The sequence below is a fragment of the Loxodonta africana genome, chromosome X, assembly GCF_030014295.1.
Source record: "Loxodonta africana isolate mLoxAfr1 chromosome X, mLoxAfr1.hap2, whole genome shotgun sequence".
Classification (NCBI taxonomy): Eukaryota; Metazoa; Chordata; class Mammalia; order Proboscidea; family Elephantidae; genus Loxodonta; species Loxodonta africana.
In genome coordinates, this window is record NC_087369.1 from 35,946,377 (window position 1) to 35,967,009 (window position 20,633).

Consider the following 20,633-nt stretch of genomic DNA (forward strand, 5'->3'; position numbering starts at 1 on the left):
AATTGAATTCTCTAAAGCACTTTGGGAAGAAATAATACCAATCTTCAACAATTTCTTCCAGAAAAAAAAAAAAAGAGGGAATACTGCCCAACCTGTTTTAAGAGGCCAGCCTAACATTGATTCCAACACTTGACAAAGATATTAGAAGAAAATAAAATACAGGTAAATATCTACCACAAACTAAGACACAAAAATCCTAAACAAAGCATTAGAAAATTGGATCCAGCAATCCATAAAGAGTATAACACATAACCAATATAACACATAACCAATATAACACATAACCAATAGAGTTTATCTCAGGAATTCAAGAGTGGCTTCACATTCAAAAACCAATAACTGTAACTCACCATGTTCACACAAGAGGAGAAAAATAACATAGGTGTTTCAATAAATGCAGAGAAAGTATTTGACAAAGTGCAATACTTATCCATGATAAAATCTTAGCAAACTGCAAATAAAGGGAGATCCCTTCATCTGTAAATTCTATAAAACCCACCATATTCAATGACAAATTATAGAAAACTGTCCACCTCAAGAATAGGGAATGAGACAAAGTTTCTCAATATCACTTCTATTTGACAGTGTTTTAGAACCTGTGCAATAAAACAAGAAAAAGACATTTTAAAATAATAATTGAAAAGAGAGAAACTTCCTTATTTGATAATGACATAATTGTATACATAAAAAACTCCAAAGATTGGAATGGAACAACCAGAACAAAAATAATGAGAAGTTCACACTGTGTAAAGAATGTAAACAATGTCAATGAACAATTTGCGTAGAAATTGTTGAAGGTGAACCTAAAAAGCTGTGTAAACCTTCACCAAAAACACAATAAAATATTCTTTAAAAAATCCCAAATATTCTACAAACTATTAGTAAGTAAATTTAGAAAGGTCACTGGATGCATGTTCAATATATAAAAATAGTTACATTTTATACACCAGCAACAAAGTGAAAATAAAATTTAAAACTTAAAGTAGAACCAAAAATCATCAAATACCTGGCATTATAGCTAATAAAACATGTGTAGTACCTCTGAACTGAAAACTTCAAATACTGCTAAAAAGGCATTTAAAAATACCTAAATAAATGGAGGGAGGATACACCATGTTCAAAGACTGGATGACTCAATATTGTAAAGATGTCAACTGATCTACAGATTCAACACAATTCCGATTAACATCCTGTCAGACTTTGTGTAGAAACTGACAAATCGGTTGTAGAATTTATTTGGTAATCTAAAAATACAAAAATAGCTAAGGTAATCTTCAATAAGAAGAACAAAGTTGGAGAGTTTATGCTTTAGATCCCAATTAAAAAGAAATGATTAAAAGTAAGCCACTGTGGTATTGGTACAAAGATAGACGTAATCGAATAGAAGAAAATAGAGACTGCAGAAGTATGTTCATACATAACTGCTCGTTTGAGTACAAAAGTGCCACTGCACTACAGTGAGGAAAGGGTTTTTTTTTTAAATGGGGATGAATCAATTGGTTTACATTTATTATATATTCATAAACATCACTTAGTTTAAAAAATAAGTATATATTATTTTGCTAAACATTTTCAATAATAGATTTAAAAAATTTACAAGATAGAAAGTTGAAGACTCACAAGTTAAGGAAGTAAATGAAAGAATGAATGAATGAGTCTAGCATACGAGCAAGCACTTTTGGGTGTGGGGTTATTGGGCATTAATTATCGATTAAACACATTTTAGATAAAACAAACCCAGTGCCATTTTAGATAAGAATAAGTAATTTTGATTTTATGAGACTTGGTGAAATTGGTTACCTCCATCTTGCTAAATACTGTCAAGGTATACCTGAACATTGAATTAATCACTTCATCACAGTTATAGTCTAATTATTTGAACTAATTCATGCAAAGAATAGTGGTGTACATTTTGGCATTTGGTCATTAGTGTGCCATCTTCTACAATCATCACCATTCTTTCCATCCCAACAAATCACTCACACACACACACACACACGCCACTCCCATAAAGCACGCAAGGAACAAAACAAATAGGAACACATGCAACATTTAACACATGTGACAAGAGGAGATGGTTAATGTCTAACCTTTATCCACTGGAGATTTGTCTGCTTGAGCTTATTTTCAAGTTTGTCTTGCTCTTCTGGGCTTATGGGAGCACTTACAAGCACTGTTCCTCCGGTTTCCTTTAATTGTTTTAGAATTCCCTGGCGCAGGGGCAACTCTTCCGCCAGTAACTGAAACAGACAAATGCAACAATGTTTAAGATGAATTACAACACAATTCCAACTACCTTGTCTTCGCCTCTATTGATTAGTCTATAAAAATGAAGCAGCTTGACCGAAGGTCTGCACATACCTCAAATACCAACAATTTTCTACAGAGTGCAGAGCTCGTGAACTGAAACACCGACTCCCAAATAGATAAACCTATCCTAGAAAGGACTAAATTATCTTGTTCCTAAGAGATTTTTTTAAAAGAGAAAAATGTTGGGTGGTATAATAAGCTCTAAAACAATGCCCTAAATGGAGTTAGAGTCTGAAAACACACCACTATCACAAATGGAACAACAGGAATAAACGCATCACCCTCGCAGGTGCTTAGACACCTTACCGTAACACGCCAATGAGTGAGAATTTACACCATGGTCTTAAGAGACATCTGTTGAGTGTGTACCAAGGGCCAGGCACTGTGCTAATCTGTAGGCATGAATTCTTTTAGTTTATCTGCATATTATCATAACTCTATAAGGTAGATCCTATTATCTTTATCTTATATAGAAGGCAACTGAGACAGAGAGTTTAAATACCAAGTTCAAGGACACAAAGATAGCAAGCAATAGAGCTGCAATTCAAACTTGGGCAGTTTCATTGCAGAATGCCTGTTTTTCACTCCTCCCCATCCTCAAATTTCTCTTATTCATTCAGCATCACACTTTAAATGCCCTTCGCCAAGTCCTACAAAAACACGATGATGTTAATAACTGCATTTTATTCACTGATATCATCTAGAGCTGCTGTTCAATACGCTATCCACTAGCCACATGAGATAAAAAAAAAACTTTAAATTAATTAAATTTTACCTCAGTAAGTAAAAATATCGGTTTCTCAATCACACTAGTCACCTTTCAAGTACTCAAAAGTCACATATATATGTCTACCCATTGCTGTCTAGTGACTACCAAATTGGGCAATGCAGAACATTTCCATCATCACAGACAGTTTTATTGGACAGAACTGATCTAGTTTGTCCGAAGAGAAAAGAAAATCAATGTGTACTTATTAATAAGTGAATGCCACCAAAGATATCCTTTAAATGAGTTATCAGTTATATTGCTAAATATGACACTCAATACGTTAAGGAAAGATGAATTTCCAAGGGTGGACTGAGTTTGTTTTCCCATGACATAACTAACTACAAATAAAGTACTGTTTCCAAACTTTTTATTTTTGAATCTCAAATACCTACTGCAATGCTTAGCATATAGTTGTTATCAGGTTCCCTCAGCCCGGTTCCAACTCATAGAGACCCTATGTACAACAGGACAAAACACTGCCTGGTCCTGCGCCATCCTAACAATCGTTGCTATGTTCAGTCCATTGTTGCACACACTGTGTCAGTCCACCTAGTTGAGGATCTTCTTCTTTTTTGATGACCCTCAAAAAAAAATTTTTTTTTTTTCTACTTTACCAAGCACGATGTCCTTTTCCAGGGACTGGTCCCTCCTGTCCAAAGTAGTGACAAGAAGGCTCATCATCCATGCTTCTAAGAATCATTCTGACTGTACTTCTTCCAAGACACATTTGTTCATTCTTCTGGCAGTCCATGGTATATTCAATATTCTTTGCCAACGCCACAATTCAAATGCGTCAATTTTTCTTCAGTTTTCCTTATACATTGTCCAGCTTTCACATGCATATGAGGCGATTGAAAATATTGTGACTTGGATCAGTCACCTTAGTCCTCAAAGTGAAATCTTTGCTTTTTAACACTTGAAAGAGGTCTTTTGCAGCAGATTCTCCCAATCATTGGTAATTATCAACGCATCTTGATTGCATGTCAATTTCAGACTGCAGAAGTTGATAAAAACATCAATTTCTTCATCTGTGGCATTAGTGGTTGGCGTATAAATTTGAATAATAGTCGTATTAACTGGTCTTCCTTATCCTATCACTGGCAGTGTTGTACTTCAGGATAGATCTTGAAATGTTCTTTTTGACGATGAATGTGACATTGTTCCTCTTCAGTTTGTCATTCCCAGCATAGTAACCATATGATTGTCTGAATCTAAATGGCCAATACCAGTCCATTTCAGCTCATTAATGCCTAGGATATCTATCTTCAAGTGTTCTATTTCATTTTCGATGACTTTCAATTTTCCTAGATTCATACTTCTTACATTCCACATTATGGTTATTAGTGGATGTTTTCAACTGTTTCTTCTCCTTTAGAGTCATGCCACATCAGCAAATGAAGGTCCCAAAAGCTTTACTCCATCCACGTCATTGAGGTAGACTCTACCTTGAGGAGGCAGCTCTTCCCCAGTCATATTTTGAGTGCCTTCCAACATCGGGGGTGGGGCGGGGCTCATCTTTCACAGTATATGGGACAATTTTAAGCTACTACTCTTAAGGTTTTCAGTAGCCAATATTTTTTACAAGTGGATAGCCAAGTTCTTCTTCCTAGTCTGTCTTAGTCTGGAAGCTCTGCTGAAATCTGTCCACCATGGTTGACTCTGCTGGTATTTGGAATACCAGTGACGCAGGTTCCAGCATCACAGCAACATGCAAGCCACCACAGCTGGACAAACTGACAGACAAGTGGTGGTAGCATACAGTAAATGCTGAATATTTGTTTTCTGAATTTAGAAATATTTTTATACCTTTTCCCTGTTTTGTTACAAATTTCTTGTTTCACAGAGATAAATGGCTGCCATTGGACTCTAATTTACATGTGAAAACCAACCGAATCATGGATAAAGGAGCAATTCCATTTCCATTTGATTGTTCAACCTTGTAAAATGAGAATAATAGCAATCATTTTGAAAGTTTGATATGAAGGTTAAATAAAATAGCAGATGGAAGGAAATGCATCTAATCCTTGGCACATAATAAAAAAAAATTAGGGGATGATTAAATGTTCATTTCTTTTCCCCTTTCACCTTCCCTTCAAAATTTAAAATAAAACGTATCCAAAGGGTTGCTTTCCTAAAACTAAAACCATGAAAATTAATCCATCTGTACAACCAGAGCATACCAGTCAGCCAGGTGAGGTAATTAGTAATAAGCAGACATCACAGTAGGAAGGCATGAAAAGCCACTTGAATAAGCTGGATGTCTATTCAACCAGTATGGTGTGTGAACCAACACCACGCCTCCCACTTCCAGACAACATAAACCAAAACAAAACATTGCTTCAGGCAAATTGAATGCCTTTAATTAGAAGCTGAAGTAGTGCCATTGATTTTGCAATTAAGATCTTCCCTAGCAAATGGGATTCTTTTTTATAAAGGCTCTCTTCAAATCTCCAGGTATGTGGCTTAAAGAGGCATATTAAAAAGGGACTTCCATTTAGATTTTGATTTTATGATTCTTCATTTTGTTCTTTAATATTTGAAAATAATTGGAGCTGTGGAATTCTCCAGTAAGTCTAAAATGATTTTGAATTTAGCTTCAAAAATAACTGCCATGCATTACACACACACACAAGCTCACACATGTGTATAATAAAATGTATACCCATAGGAAAAAGGTGCATTTTTAAACAAAGTACACAGGCTGGGAGCCACTGGGTTAAGACAAAAAAAATTGTGAGAAAAACACTTTGGGGAAGAATTATAAATAAACTAATGAGCAGGGAATCAATGAATAAATACATTTAAAAAATAGATTCATACCCTCTTTATACAGGTAAGCCCTGGGGGATTTTAGAAAATAAAATTACCTTGACTTGACCAAGCTTTTCTTTTAGCTGCTGCTCGTTTCCAGGCTCAAGTGGAATCCTGGTAATGTTATCTGCTTCTTCCAACCATAAAACAAATTCATTTAAATCTCTTTGAAATTCTGACAAAATATTCTTTTGTTCTTCTAGCCTGGAGGAAAAAGAATAAAATTGTTACAAACTACATGTTTCTCAAACTTTCTCTTTTTTTTAAAGCAAACTGAAAAAAGAAAGAAAAACTACCAACATGGCCAACATGTTCAAGAAAATAAGCAATTTAAAGGCTGTTAACAATACATCATTTCTTTTAAGACAAATCCATTCACTTTGAACAAGGCAAATATCAATATCTCAAAAATCTCTAAAAGATAAGAGATTAAAATTGGTCAAAAAATTCTGCTTTTTAAAATCCACCATCAGTATGTCATTACACTAGAGCAGGATTTCTCAGTCTCAGCGCTATTGACATTTGGGGCTGGTGATTTTTTGTTTTGGGGGGGCTGTCATGTGTATTTTAGGATGTTTAGTAGCATCCCTGGCCTCTATCCACCAGATGCCAACAGCAACCCCCTGCCCACCCAGTTATGACAACCAAAAATGTTTCTGAGCATTGCCAAATATTCTTCCCCTGGAAAACAAATTGCCTCTGATATATAACATGAAGGAGCACTTTGGAAAATTGAAGGGCAAAAGTTCAAATAAAGGGAGTTAAAATAAAAACACTAAATTATTACATGCTAAAATGATTTCCAAATTATGACTCACAATTCATTTTAAGGAAAGAAGAAACTTGATTTGAAATACTTAATGTCTGCTGCATTTGTTGTTGTCATTAGTTGCCATTGAGTCCATTCTGACTCATAGAAACCCCATGTGTGCAGAGTAGGACTGTACTCTATAGGGTTTTCAAGGCTGTGACCTTTCAGAAGCAGATAGCCAGGTTTGTCTTCTGAGGCCTGGAGGTTAACGCTTAACCATGAACGCCACTTAAGGACTCCATGTTGTATTAGTGGAAGTTTTTAATTATAAAAAATACATGTTATTCACCTATCCATAAAGGTATCCTTATGTATTGGGTACACCATATTTCACCATTCATCTGTTATTAAGCATTTAGTTTGTTCCCAATAGTTCAGCGTCATAAATAACCCTATCACAAACACATTTGTTTATGTATTTTAGTTCATATATCTGATAATGTCCTTAGAAGAGCGAAGGGAAGTTAACAATAAGAATGTTAAGGATTTAGAAACACATGGCTAAGTATCTTTGCGATGGTAGTAATAAGAACACATAAATTCCCAACAATTATAAAATACTTGTCTCACTACACTTTTATCACTACTGAGCATTACGAATTATATATTTGATAGAAGAAAAATCGTTTGCCGTAGATGTTCTACACTATTTTTTGTGTTAACAGGAAAGTCGAAAATGTGTTGTTGTGTGTGTGTGTTTGTCATGTAAGTTTCTACTATCAATTGTCTGCTGTATCTGTTGCCTATTTTTCTTTAATGTTTTCTTATTTATTTATAAGGTTCTTTCTCATTATTTAAAAATACATTTGTTGGGAATAATTTTTACTGTTGTTTGCTTTTTCAAGATAAAAAGTTATCAGTTTCGTCTAGGTTACTGCTTTCATTGATATTCTTAAAATTGTGTCTACCTTACTATTGTTTAGATATTCACCTTTACTTTATTCTGGGTTCTTATATTATCATTAAAAAAAAAATGTTGAATCAATTTTAAATTTACTTAAGACTTACATTTCTGACGTTGAAGGGTTTTTGGTAAATTGATATTTTCCTCCAATAAAATTTTGCTATTAATGTGTGGTACTTTCTTTGTTGGATTTCAGGTTTCTCCAAGTATCGGGGCTCTGTTTGCTTATCTACTGCACATTTTTGTGATGGAAATGCACTACTTCAATCATTGCAACTTTAATATAGGTTTTAATTTCTGGTAGGTTAAGCCCTCTCTCCTCCACCTGAGCTCTTCTAAGTTATTATGTACTTATATAATCGGAGAATCATTTGGTCAGGATACAAACTAAATCTCATTGGGGATTTGGATTTCATTAAATTAATAAATGAGTTTGTGGAGAATTACTGTCTTCTACTATAAATCTGTTAAATTTTCTATGTTTACAGTTTATTTGAACAGTGAGAGTATCTGGGACTCATCTGTGCACTATAAACAATTAAGTGCATTTTATAATTAACCTTCAGCATCAGTTTGAAAGGCAGCGACTGACTTGCATATGATCTTATGGATATTAACCGAATACTAATTTAGAAAACGCTCAAGAACTCCCAGATATACTATATCATCACTTAAAAAGTCAACGCTTTGCTATAATATTTCTTGTTACATGGTGTTTGTGGAAAACTTTTTCTGATGATTTAATTTTTTAAAAAGTACAGCATCTTCTTTTTTAAAATATGAAAACATTTGGTAGTCATTTCTTGTCGAAATTTGTTTTTTATACTTTGAAAAATATAAAAAAAAGATGGTGCCAAAATCCTACCGGGACCTTGTTATAACCTGCTTTTCCATGTGCATGTGTTTTCTGAAATTTCAAAAGCCCCAATTTGAAGTTTTAAAAGCAGCAATTTGAATTTATGTATTCAGCTGATTGCAGAAAAGCACAGGAACGCAGTTAGCATTTCCAGGCTTGTCTCTTGACAGAACAGTTTAAACATGCTTGTTGCTGGCATTCATCACATGAAGTGTTATTTCTTTGTTTACCTTCTTGTTTAATGCTTATGGTAGGATTTATTCAGGCATGTGGTAGTAATAATAACGAATGGGGTATTTAACATTACCCATCTGCAATTAAGTGCTAAATATTTTACTTTTAGAAGCATTTCAATACATTTAGCTATTTTTTGAGAAGAATGGCTTCTGTTTGAAATGCTGGCTCCGTTACCGTTTATATTACAAATGCTCTTAACGCAGTTGGAGGAAGCACATATCATGATAGCGGGAAATGTGCATAACCAGAAAGGAAGAGTTACCGATGTGTCGTTAAATTCAAGGAATTTACCACTAACTCTTAATGAACATTTTCTGGAGGACTGTCTTAGGGAAACCCTGGTGGCATAGTGGTTAAGTGCTACGGCTGCTAACCCAAAGGCCGGCGGTTCAAATCCGCCAGGCGCTCCCTGGAAACTGTACGGGAAGTTCTACCCTGTCCTATAGGGTCACTGTGAGTCGGAATTGACTCGACGGCAATGGGATGGCTCTTATGGTATCAGAAAAAGGCTGCCAAGTCACATAGGAAGATTTTACGGGGGGATCTACCAAATATTCCAGGTGAAGTGCTAGATACTTTCATATTCGTATTTCTTTTAATACTAGATTCATCCTCTGTGTTGCCTTCTTAATGTCCTCAATGAGGATATTGAATCTAAGGAGTTTTAAATACCATATACATGGGGAACCCTGGTGGCATAGTGGTTAAGTGCTACGGCTGCTAAGCATAAAGGTCGGCAGTTCAAATCTATCAGGCGCTCCTTGGAAAATCTATGGGGCAGCTCTACTCTGGCCTATACCTTCACTATGAGTCGAACCTGATGGCAACGGTTTCTTTTTTTTTAAAAATAATTTTTATTGTGCTTTAAGTGAAAGTTTACAAATCAAGTCAGTCTGTCACATATAAGCTTATATACACCTTACTCCATAAAAAAAAAAAATTATTGTACTCCATACTCCCCCCAAAAATCCAAATACGGAGCCCAGGTGGAGTAGTGGTTAAGAACTGGACTGCTAACCAATAGGTCGGCAGTTGAAATCCACCAGGCTCGCCTTGGAACCGCTATGGCGCAGTTCTACTCTGTCCTATAGAGCCTCTACGAGTTGGAATTGACTTGATGCAACGGGTTTGGCTTGGCTTGGGCTTAACCTATAAACTTTTAGGAATGTAGATAGAATCATCATTTATCTATGTATAAACCAAAAACCAAACCCAGTGCTGTCGAGTAGATTCTGACTCATAGTGACCCTATAGGACAGAGTAGAACTGCCCCATAGAGTTTCCAAGCAGCGCCTGGTGGATTCGAACTGCCGACCCTTTGGTTAGCAGCCGTAGCACTTAACCACTATGCCACCAGGGTTTCCTATCTCTCTATAGTACTTAATTATTAATTTGATTGCACATATTAATTAAAAATTTTATATAATACAATTATATTAATTTAAAATATCACATTTTCTCACGCATGTATACAACAATTTTGTTCAAATTTTTCACCTGCATCTTCAACATTAGAGTTGTCATCCTGATGGATTCATTTTTTGAGTCACCTAACACAGTAGTATCATCTTCACTTGTACTCATGGATACCGTACCTTGTGCCCAGGTACAGTACTGATGAATCCATGTGTAATATTTCATTGGAAATTTCATTCCATGCCACAAGCAGACATTTACATTACATAAAACAGTTTTATATTATGTAAAGACAATTGTTTTACTGTGCCATATGTCCATAAGCTATACTATGCAACTACTTGCTGAATTGCTTTTAAAATGGGTCTTTCCTGAGCTTGCTTACAATAGCATTCAACACTTAAGATTGTGACATTATGTCACCAAAGTTAACCACTATATGTTGCTAAACTTGTTTTCTTCCAGTTTTTTTTTTTGTTTGTTTGTTTTGGTTTGCCTTTTGCTCCCCCATCAAGTGGTCTCTATAAGCAACAAAAATAAGCATCAATTGAAATTCTAGCCAATGTGTCTTTCTTAGTACTATTGTTTTGAGCAAAGTAAAATAAATGGAAACCAAAAAAAAAAAAAAAAAAACCAAACCCATTGCCGTCCAGTTGATTCCGACTCATAGCGACCCTGTAGGGCAGAGTAGAACTGCCCCATAGAGTTTCCAACCAGCACCTGGTGGATTTGAACTTCTGACTTTTTGGTTTGCAGCCATAGCTTCTAACCACTATGCCACCAGGGTTTCTGAGTGTCTTATAATTTGACAAACTCTAGAAAGATTTGGAAATAAGATGATGTTCTCTTGAGAGAAAAAAAAAAAACACTCATATTTAGGTACACATAGTAACTTCACCAGATAATACCCTCCATAGGATATCATCAGAATGAGAACTGAGGCTTTTTAAACCAACATGCCTCCCATAGCTGACCAGCACTTGATGTCAAACAATTAGACATTCATTCATTTTGCCTAAAGTTTGTGCCCTGGTAAAGTGAAATACTCCTGAGCAGGATAACACGTCAAAACTTCTCAGTCATTTATGCCTCAACATTAAGGAAATGATTAGCTATGTGAGGTGAGATGTGAAGAATGAAAGGAAAAGAATGAAGCTTAGCAGAGAGAATTACTGAGACGAAAAGAAGTCCAAATATAAGCCCTGCCATTTATTAGCTAAGTAATGAATTTAGGAAACTTGAACTCTTGTGAACTTGGGCAACTTGGGACTCTTTTTCTGTATAGGCCTCCGTTTCTTTGTCTTAAAATTGGGACAATAAATACTTCATACTGTGGTTGTGAGGATTAAATTTGCTCTCAGAAACTCAAATTTTATACAAGTACTTCATTAATTAATAGTTAGCATTCAATAAATGGTAAAGAAAATAAAAAGTACAAAAAAGGGAGAATTTGGATACTAACCTTGCTTTTTTAGCTCAGATTTTTATGTACAAGTATACAGGGGGGCTATTTGAAATTGAGCTTTTTGTTGAGCCATCTGATAGCTCTATCACTTTCTTCTGGAAAAATTCTCTGACGAATTTTGTTGGGAAACACAATAGAGTATGTCAATCTGTGGGTAAATGTGCCACCAGACGAGACTTCTAGATGAAGTATATGTATGATTGCAATGCAACAAACATTTCCTGAATGTTTATTAAGTGCAGTAACTGTTCCAATTTCCAGTGACGTGGCAGTGAATACAGGTAACAAGCCTTGGCCTCGTGGAGCTCACATTCTATCAGGAGCAGTCAGACAATAGACAAGGTAAAGAAATAAAATACATAGATAGTGATATAGTGATAAGTGCTACAGAGAAAAACATGAAGCAAGGAATAGAGATAAATGTAGGGAATATTGCATATAATAGGAGAGTGGTTGCAATTTTATAGAGAGTGATCACAGAAGCCTCATTGAGAAGGGGGCATTTGAGTAAAGAAAGCCTTCATGGTAGGGACTAGCTAGCTGCTCACTGAATAACTGGAGTCTTTTTTTTTTTTTTAAGCATGCAGTTTAGCTGCCATTTCTCAGTCTCCCTTGCAGTTGTTGTTAGATGCTGTGGAGTTGATTCCGACTCACGGCAACCTCATTTGGGTGTGGTTATCTGACTGCATTCTCACCAATGGAATGTGATTGAAAGTGATGCTCGCCACTTCCAGGCTTGGCTCATAACCCCTTCACCCTCCCTACATACAGGTGATACTCCTTGCTTTTTCTTTTTCTAATGTACAAAACCACAATGATTTTGAAAGTCACATGTTAAAGATGCTGGAGTCACAAGATGAAAGTAGTCTGGGTCCCTGACTGGCCACTTGGAGGGAAGTTTCTTGTTGACCAGAAATAACCGTTTTGAATTTTACTTGAGTGAGAAGTGTTAAGCCACTGAGATTTTGGCGTGTGTTATAGAAGCTTGAATTAATTTTAGGTAATGCAGAAATGAGGGAGGTGAGGGATCAAGTCATACAAATATTAGTGGGAAGAGCACTCTAAGTAGAAAATACAGCAAGTGCCAAGGTCCTGAGGTAGGATCATGGGCAGAATGTTAAAAAAACAAAACACACACACACAAAACACAAAACAACAACATCAAACGGCAAAGAAGTGAACAAAGTGTTTGGAATTTAATGACAGAAGGGAAGAGTAGTAGGAAACAAGGTAAGAAAACCTAATCTTTAGGGGTTCTGCCTAGGATTCCAAGGCTTTCATCATTCATGTTCCTTGTTTTCTGTCACTACCACCTATCTGTCAGATTGTCATACTCTGGTGGCTTGTGAGTTAATATGATGCTGGAAACTAGGCCACAGGTATTTTAAATACCACCACAGTCACCCATGGTGGACAGGTTTCAGTGGTGCTTCCTGACTAAGAAAGACTAAGAAGAAAGGCTTGGTGGTCTGCTTTGAAAATTAGCCAATGAAAACCTTACGGATCATAACATAATATTGTCTGATGTAGTGCTGGAAAATGGGTTCCCTAGGTTGAAAGACACTCAAAATACACAGTGGCTGCAACAATAGACTCAAGCATACCAACAATCATGAAGATGGTGCAGGATGGGGCAATATTTTATTCTGTTGTGCATGGGGTCATCATGAACTCAAGCAAACTCAACAGCAGCTGACAACAACATTTCCTATCAAATTCAGTCCTCAGATAAAAAGAAATTGTAGAATAATCTTTTTTGGGGATCCAGATTGAACTCCATTCTCCAAGTTTATTAGTTCCAGTTGACTAAACCCCAGAACTTTCTCCAGATTATTTATTTATTTATTCTGAGTTCTGTCTACACAGGTGCTGGAATAGACTTCTGAAAACACTGAGAATGCTTTGGGCCTGCATCTCTCAGAGGGAGAGTGATGTATCTATCAGTAAAGCCTATCAAAAAGCTGTTACAGCTGGTGGAAGATGCAACGAAGAGTATATGACCTCATACAGTTTTTCTGCTTTCAATCACAGCTAGATATTGCCCTGCCCAGACAATCAAAACACTATTGTCTTCTTGCCCAAGACTGTCTCTCCACCAACCTCAGTGATGGTTCCACCGGCCTTCAGTTTCTCAAACTAGAGATCCTAGAGTCATCCTTGATTCTTCTATCTCCCTCATGTTCTTACCTGAGACATCGCTCAAATCTGTTTACTTCTCTCCATCCCCATTGCCACTACTAGCCTTCTTTTCCCATCCTCTCTGCCTGGATTACTGAGGCTGTTTCCTAATTAGTTTTTGCCTCCCACCTTATCTCCTTCTTATTCATTCTCAACATTTCAGAATGAAAGATCTTTCTACTATATGACCAGTCACGAGCTTACATCTTCAATAACTCCCTATGGCCAACGGGATAAAATCTAACCTCTTTAACATGGGTCAAAAAGCTTTACTTTTTTCCCCTCATCTCTCTTTGCATCCTACAATCCCCTGAACTACTTATTCTTCCTTGAACTCCAGTACTATATCCACATCAGGACTTAGCATACTCTGTTCCCTTTACCTGGGATATCCTTCCCCACATTTTGATATTGGTAGCTTCTGGTTACCCTTCCAATCTCAGGTTAGGTATTGTTTCCTTTATGAAGCCTTCCTCAATTAATTAACCCCCCTTTCAACCAAGTTATATAGCCCCATAAAAAAGAAAATAAAAACAAACCTGTTGCCGCCGTTGGGTCAATTCTAACTCATAGCAACCCTATAGGACAGGGTAGAACTGCCCCATAGGATTTCCAAGGGGGTGGTTGATGGATTTGAACTGCTGACCTTTTGGTTTACAGCTGAAAACTTAACCACTGCACCACCAGGGCCCCTATATAGTCCCATTGCTCTTCATAATTTGTCGGTCACAGGGTATATTACAATTTCCTGTGTTTCTCAATATTTGCAAACACCATGAGGACAGAGACCCTGTCTATCATGATCATGCTCTATTTTCAGTTCCTAGCACATAGTAGTTGTGCAATTCTGAAATTCAAAGTCTCAGAGCACCACCATCTTAATTGTATATCTGAGAGAAATAAAATTACTCACATTAGTCTTGGGAGATTTTCCATGAAAAACCAAATGTGTGCATATTTGGGGGAGTACAGTTCTGTAGTAAAAAATACATTCAATTTGGAAAAGCTATCTATTAGGGTTGGCAAGTCCATGAACCAAATCCTGCCCATCACCTATTTTTGTAAACGAGGTTTTATTGGAACAGAGCCGCATGCATTTACTTACATGTTGTCTATGACTGCTTTCTTGCTACAACCTCTGAGTTGAGCAGCTGCAACAAAGACTGGATAGCCCACAAAGCCTAAAACAGTTACTGTCACTTTACAAAAAAAGTTTGCTGACACCTACTATATCCTAAATCCTTTCTTAGACACACGAGGGAATTCAAGGTATGGGGGTACTGATGTAAGAAAATCTGTATCGCTGTTTTAACCCAGTTATGTGAAAACGTATATGACCATTAAATCTTCCCCACCCCTCAAAACAATTATTAACATCTTAGAGAATTAGTATTTCACAGGATACAACATGGGTGGAGCTAATATGAAAAGTAGATATTACATCTAATTAGAAACATCTGTTCTGTTTAAATCCCCTAAAGTGTGCCAGTTGGAGAAGCTATGTTTACTTATCTGAGAATCAAACATGGAAAATAATAAATGCTTTGTAACTAAGTAGACCCATGCCTCTCCCTTCTTTTCCTTTTCTTTGCTTTTATTGTTATTCAAGTTCCTTATTTTTCTCTTTTTTCCTAGCCGAAAACCAACTTGGCCAGTTTTTTTTTTTTTAAATAATTTCACACCCCCTTTTTTATTACATACTCTTCATTCTGTGGAGTTTTTGGTGATTTTTATTACTGTACCTATATTTTGATTCTCTGAGGGTAGTTGTAATTTTCACCCTTAGCAAAGTGTCATCTATTGTCTTGCACTATGTACATTTTCAGTGGAATATAAATACCTCATACAGAGAAGGAAACCCAAAGTTCCTTCAAAGAGAGAGAAAAGGAACATTTTGCCTATTCCTTCCATCCTGGAGAAGGGCAAAGAGTATTTTCATTTCATGTATTGAAAATCTGCACACAACCATAGGTAAGTTCTTCAGAAATACAGGTTATTATACTTTACAGGAATATACCCACAAGAGGGACAAGAATAGTTACATTTCCGCAAACAACAGTTCCCAAAGTGTGGTCTGGGGACCCTCGGGAGTCCTTGAGACCCTTTCAAGGGATCTGTGAGGTCAAAACTATTTTCATAATAATACTAAGAAGCTATCTGCCTTTTTCTCTCCCATTATCTTGTGCGTTTTCCATTCAATGTGATATTACGACACATTGAATGCAGAAGCAGATATAAGAATCAGCTTTCTTCTCTTAGGCTAAACATTAAAGATATTTGGAAAAAAATCTAAATGATACCACATTTCTCACTAAATCTTTTTTGTTGTGTAAAATAATAGTTATTTCTCATAAAATGTGATAAATGAACATACAGTGGGCTTATTATGTTTAAATGAATTAATAAATAAATATTTTAAAATTTCTGTTCTAATGTCTAATATGGTAACCCACATGAACAAAAGCTCTTTGGGGTCTTCAATAATTTCTAAGAATCTAAAGTGGTCCCAGGGTCAAAGTCTTTGAAAACCATTGCTATGCAAAAATGAATATCCAAAATTTATTACCACATGGGATAATTGAGGAGAGAATTTTCCGGAGAAAAGAAGTATCTTTTTTGTCACTGGGAATAAATAATGACAGTTTATCATTCATATCAAGAACTCAGAATCATAAAGAAGACCTCAGACAAGTAAATAATCCAATATGAAATGAAAATTAAAACAATCCATTAGGTATGAAAGGTTCCATGGCCGCCAAACATTTCACTTGGTGTCTGGAAATTAGCCAATGGATTTATAAGAGACAGAGGAAGGTGAGTAATGTAGGCCAAGCACCATGAGGGCCAACTTCTAGAGTTAATGAACTGCCTAAATATCTACTGTGAGTCTATGTGACATACTAGGCTAAGTAGGGCACCTTCAAAAGATATATACACTGCTCACCTGGAGAGTATAATGCACTGAGGCAAGTTGGTCTGTCATCAATTTTGTTTTTCATCAACAAATATTTAGGTGTCCAAAATGTACCAGGGACTGATTGTGCTATGTGATAGGGTAGTAACCAAATGTTGACAGGCTAGTAGGGGACACAGACATGTGTATAAATGGTTTACTTTAAAATGTGATAAGCATTGAAGTACAGGTATGTATTCAGCAGATATTTATTACACGTCTACTAAGTGCCAGGCACTGTGCTAAAAAAAGCTAGGTGCTGGATATTCAGGGATGAACAACACAGACACTGTCCTTATCCATATGAAACTTAGAGTATGATGGGAGTTATAGATATTAAACCATTAACCACACAAAGAAGTATATTAAGATAAATCATAAGTGCGTGAAGAAAAGTTACAGGTGTTATGGTACACTAATAATGTATTTATGAACTTTTTACTTAAAAACTTTCATAGATATGTTGCAGCTAAAGGCGGACATGAATTAAATTCCTCTTCCCACATGGAAATGGTGCCCATGGTCAGATACAGTTATCTTAGTTTTGGATATCTTGTTTTGCTTTAGGCTAAGATGTGTTTCCTCTGTGTGTATTTTTGAAATATTTTGTAAATATTATTAACCTCATTGTATGTGATGGGTGTAAAGCAGAGAGAAATTGTTGAAAGTCCTGGGAAAACATAGAAAAGAAGGGTGAATAATAATAATAATAATAATAATAATAATTGTCATCATCATCATAGTAATAATAATCTAAGTCCTTCAATATTTAGCATTTTCTCAGAAGACCGAATTGAGCATGTACTGGTATCTTGTGTGGAGGCAAATGGTCAAAGGAAAAATGTACTTATAAATAGTTGTTCAGAATGTAACTTGTCCATAAGGAGAAGAGCAATGGGACCTTATTTAGACTGGAGAGAGAATGATGATTGGAAGAGTGAGTCTCTCTGAGTAAGTGACTCTGAGTAAGTGACTGAGAAATATGTAAACACTAGCTAGATGAAACATGGGGGAAAATCTTCCACACGGAAGAATCAGCCTCTTTCAAAGCAGAAAAATACTTAGAAATTCAGAGGAATTGAAAATAGACAAGTGTAGCTAAAGTGTAATGAACAAGGTGGTGGGTAGCAGGAGACGAGGCCGGGGGATAAGCAAGGGCCAGGAAGCCATGGTAAAAAATGTGGATGTTATTTTAAGTGCAACAGAAAACCAACTACTAAGGGTCCTAGGAAATCAAAGGGAGGAATAAGGACCTGTAAGGAGGGGAAAAGATCACTAGATAAAGAACAGGGGTAAGCATTCTAGAAAAGGGAGCAACATGGACAAAGAAGGGGTAGAAATTCATGGTCTTTCAATGCGTCCATAGTGAAGAGATTGTGGAGGGGGATTGGCAAGAAAGAGTACTGGAAAAGTAGGTTTGGGCCAGGTTATGGAGAGTCCTACATGCTTGCCAAGGTAGGTACACTTCCCGTGTAATGCCCGGGAACCACTGGAAGTTTATAAGCAAAAGTACAGCATGATGATGTTTATGTTTTAAACAATATATTTATTAGTCATCAAGGACGTATAATAAAAGCACTTAATTAAGTCACTTGGGTTTATATCTTTTATTGATTTATATCTGGGTATTAAAATTTGATCTTCCCGTGAACTTCATTAATGCATCATTTGGTCTACCTTCCCCATCAATGATTAAATTCATTAAACACTGGGTACAAGGTAGAGAGTAGGAAGTCTACCTAACAGGTTACCCAAGATTGACTTTGACTCATAAAGTAGACTGCTTCACTTAGCTGAGCACACATTTAAAAATAGTAGAATCCAAATGACATCTCCAAGAATTAAAAAAAAAAAAAAGTAAAACCTCTAAGGAATCAAGGCATTGTGAACTGAAATATATGTTTCCTGATTCTTAGATTGATAGGACAGAAAGCAGATTCCCATAGCACTGAGGAGAAAATTCCTCTGTAGATTTAGGAAGATTGTAGGGAATAGTCTTCTCTCTACTGGGAGTGGACTGCCATTGCCTTCCTCCTGAATACAGGAAAGGGTTCTATTTCCACTCTCCAGAAAGCATTGATAGTTTCTAAGAACCTAGCACATCACTTCTTTACTGTATGACTGAAAAGGCCAAGGATAACAGAGAAATGAGCAAAATAAAAGGCTATTAGGCAATAAATACAAGTCAACTCGACGGCAATGGGTTTGGCGTTTTTGGTTATATAACATCTGTGCCGTACAATTATCAAAGAGGTATAGCTAGAACGACTATACTTCAATCACACAGCATAACGAGGGACAGAGAGGAAAAAAATGAAGTTTTATTTTGAAAAAATTTAAACATGCACAAAAGTATAAAAAGAGTATAATGAGTTCCCATGATTGATCATTCAGCTTCAAGAATTATCAATATATTGCCAAGCTTATTTCATCCATACCTCCCCAGTATCTACCACTTGCTGTTTTTTTTTTTTTTAGCAGCTTCATTGAGGTATAATTTACATACCCTAAAATTCAGCTATGGTAGGTATATAATTCAATATTTTTAGTATATTTATGGAGTTGTGCAGCTATCTCCACAAATTTTAAAACATATTCCCATCACTCCAAGTCCCCCCATGCCTATTTGCAGCCAATCTCTACCCTCATTCCAGCTCCAGAAAACCACTTAACAGTTTTCTATCTCCATGGATTTGCCTTTTCTGGACATTCATACAAATGTAATTATATTGTGTACAGTTTTGTGAATCTATCTTCTATCACTTAGCATAACGTCTTTGAGGTTCACATTATAAAAAAAATATTATAGCGTGTATCAAATTGTTCATTTTGTATTGGTGACTAGTAATCTATTCTATGGATATACCATATTTGGTTTATAAATTCAACAACTGACAGACATTTGGATTCTTTTCAAGTTTGTCTATTATTATATAATGCATGACTTGCTTTCATTTCTCTTGGATAGATACCTAGAAGTAGAATTGCTGCTTCATAATTTTATTTTTTTAACTTTTTAAGAAAGCACCAAACTCTTTTCAAAAGTGGCTGCACATTAGTATTAGTATTTTAAGAGGGCTCCAGTTTCTCTATATTCTCACCAACATTTGAATTGTCTGTCTTATGAAATAATATCTCATTGTGGTTTTTGTTTGCACTCCCCTAATTACTAACGACGAAAAGCATTTTTGCATGTGCTTATCAGCCACTTTTATATCTTCTTTGGTGAAATATATATTCGAATCTCTTGCCCAATTTTGAGACTTGTGTTCTTAATATTGACTTGCAAGAGCTCTTTATAGATTCTGGATACAAGTTATTTATCAGATATACAATTTGCAAAGATCTTCTCTAAGTCTGGGCCTTGACTTTTAATTTTCTTATTGGTTTCTTTCAAAGCACGAAAATTTTTAATTTTGATGAAATCCAATTTATCTTTTTTTTTTCCCCTTTCTTTTATATATGTTGCTCTAGGTGTCCATATTAAGAACTCTATTCTTAGCCCATGGCCACAAAGGTTTTCTCCTTTTTTACTTTGAGAAATTTTATTGTTTAGCTCTTACATTTAGGCCTATGATACATTTTGAGTTCATCTTTATGTATAAAGAAGTTTATGATAATCCACTGTCATTCTCTAAGATCCATGTGTTTTCTGCACAGGCCAAATAAGTAGCTGAATGGGCGTGTGCTGGGAATCACCACCCCTGCATCCTTTCAGTCCTTAATGGTGCGCTAGTCTCTGCAAATCCTCTAGGAATATGGTATTGCTTTTGGTTTGCTATTTTCCTAGGTAGAAGCAATTCCAGTGGCTTCCACTTGGTCTTTCCTACAATAATAGCCCTGACTTCACCTGTCAGGGAACCAGTGTGTGGATTCTGCCACTTTCTGAGTATGTCTGCTCCAATTATTCATTCTGGAACTGG

At 36.0% G+C, this 20,633-nt stretch overlaps 1 protein-coding gene across 1 annotated transcript in view; it reads right to left on the reverse strand.

The window, feature by feature from the left end:
• Positions 1–20,633, reverse strand: part of DMD (dystrophin) — a 1,889,362-nt gene that overhangs the window by 921,841 nt on the left and 946,888 nt on the right. Inside the window, exons 41-42 of the mRNA XM_010599731.3 lie at positions 5,947–6,094; positions 2,091–2,240 (exon numbers count right to left, since the gene is read on the reverse strand). Coding sequence (XP_010598033.2) covers positions 2,091–2,240; positions 5,947–6,094 — 298 coding nt within the window. The remainder of the gene's footprint in view (positions 1–2,090; positions 2,241–5,946; positions 6,095–20,633) is intronic.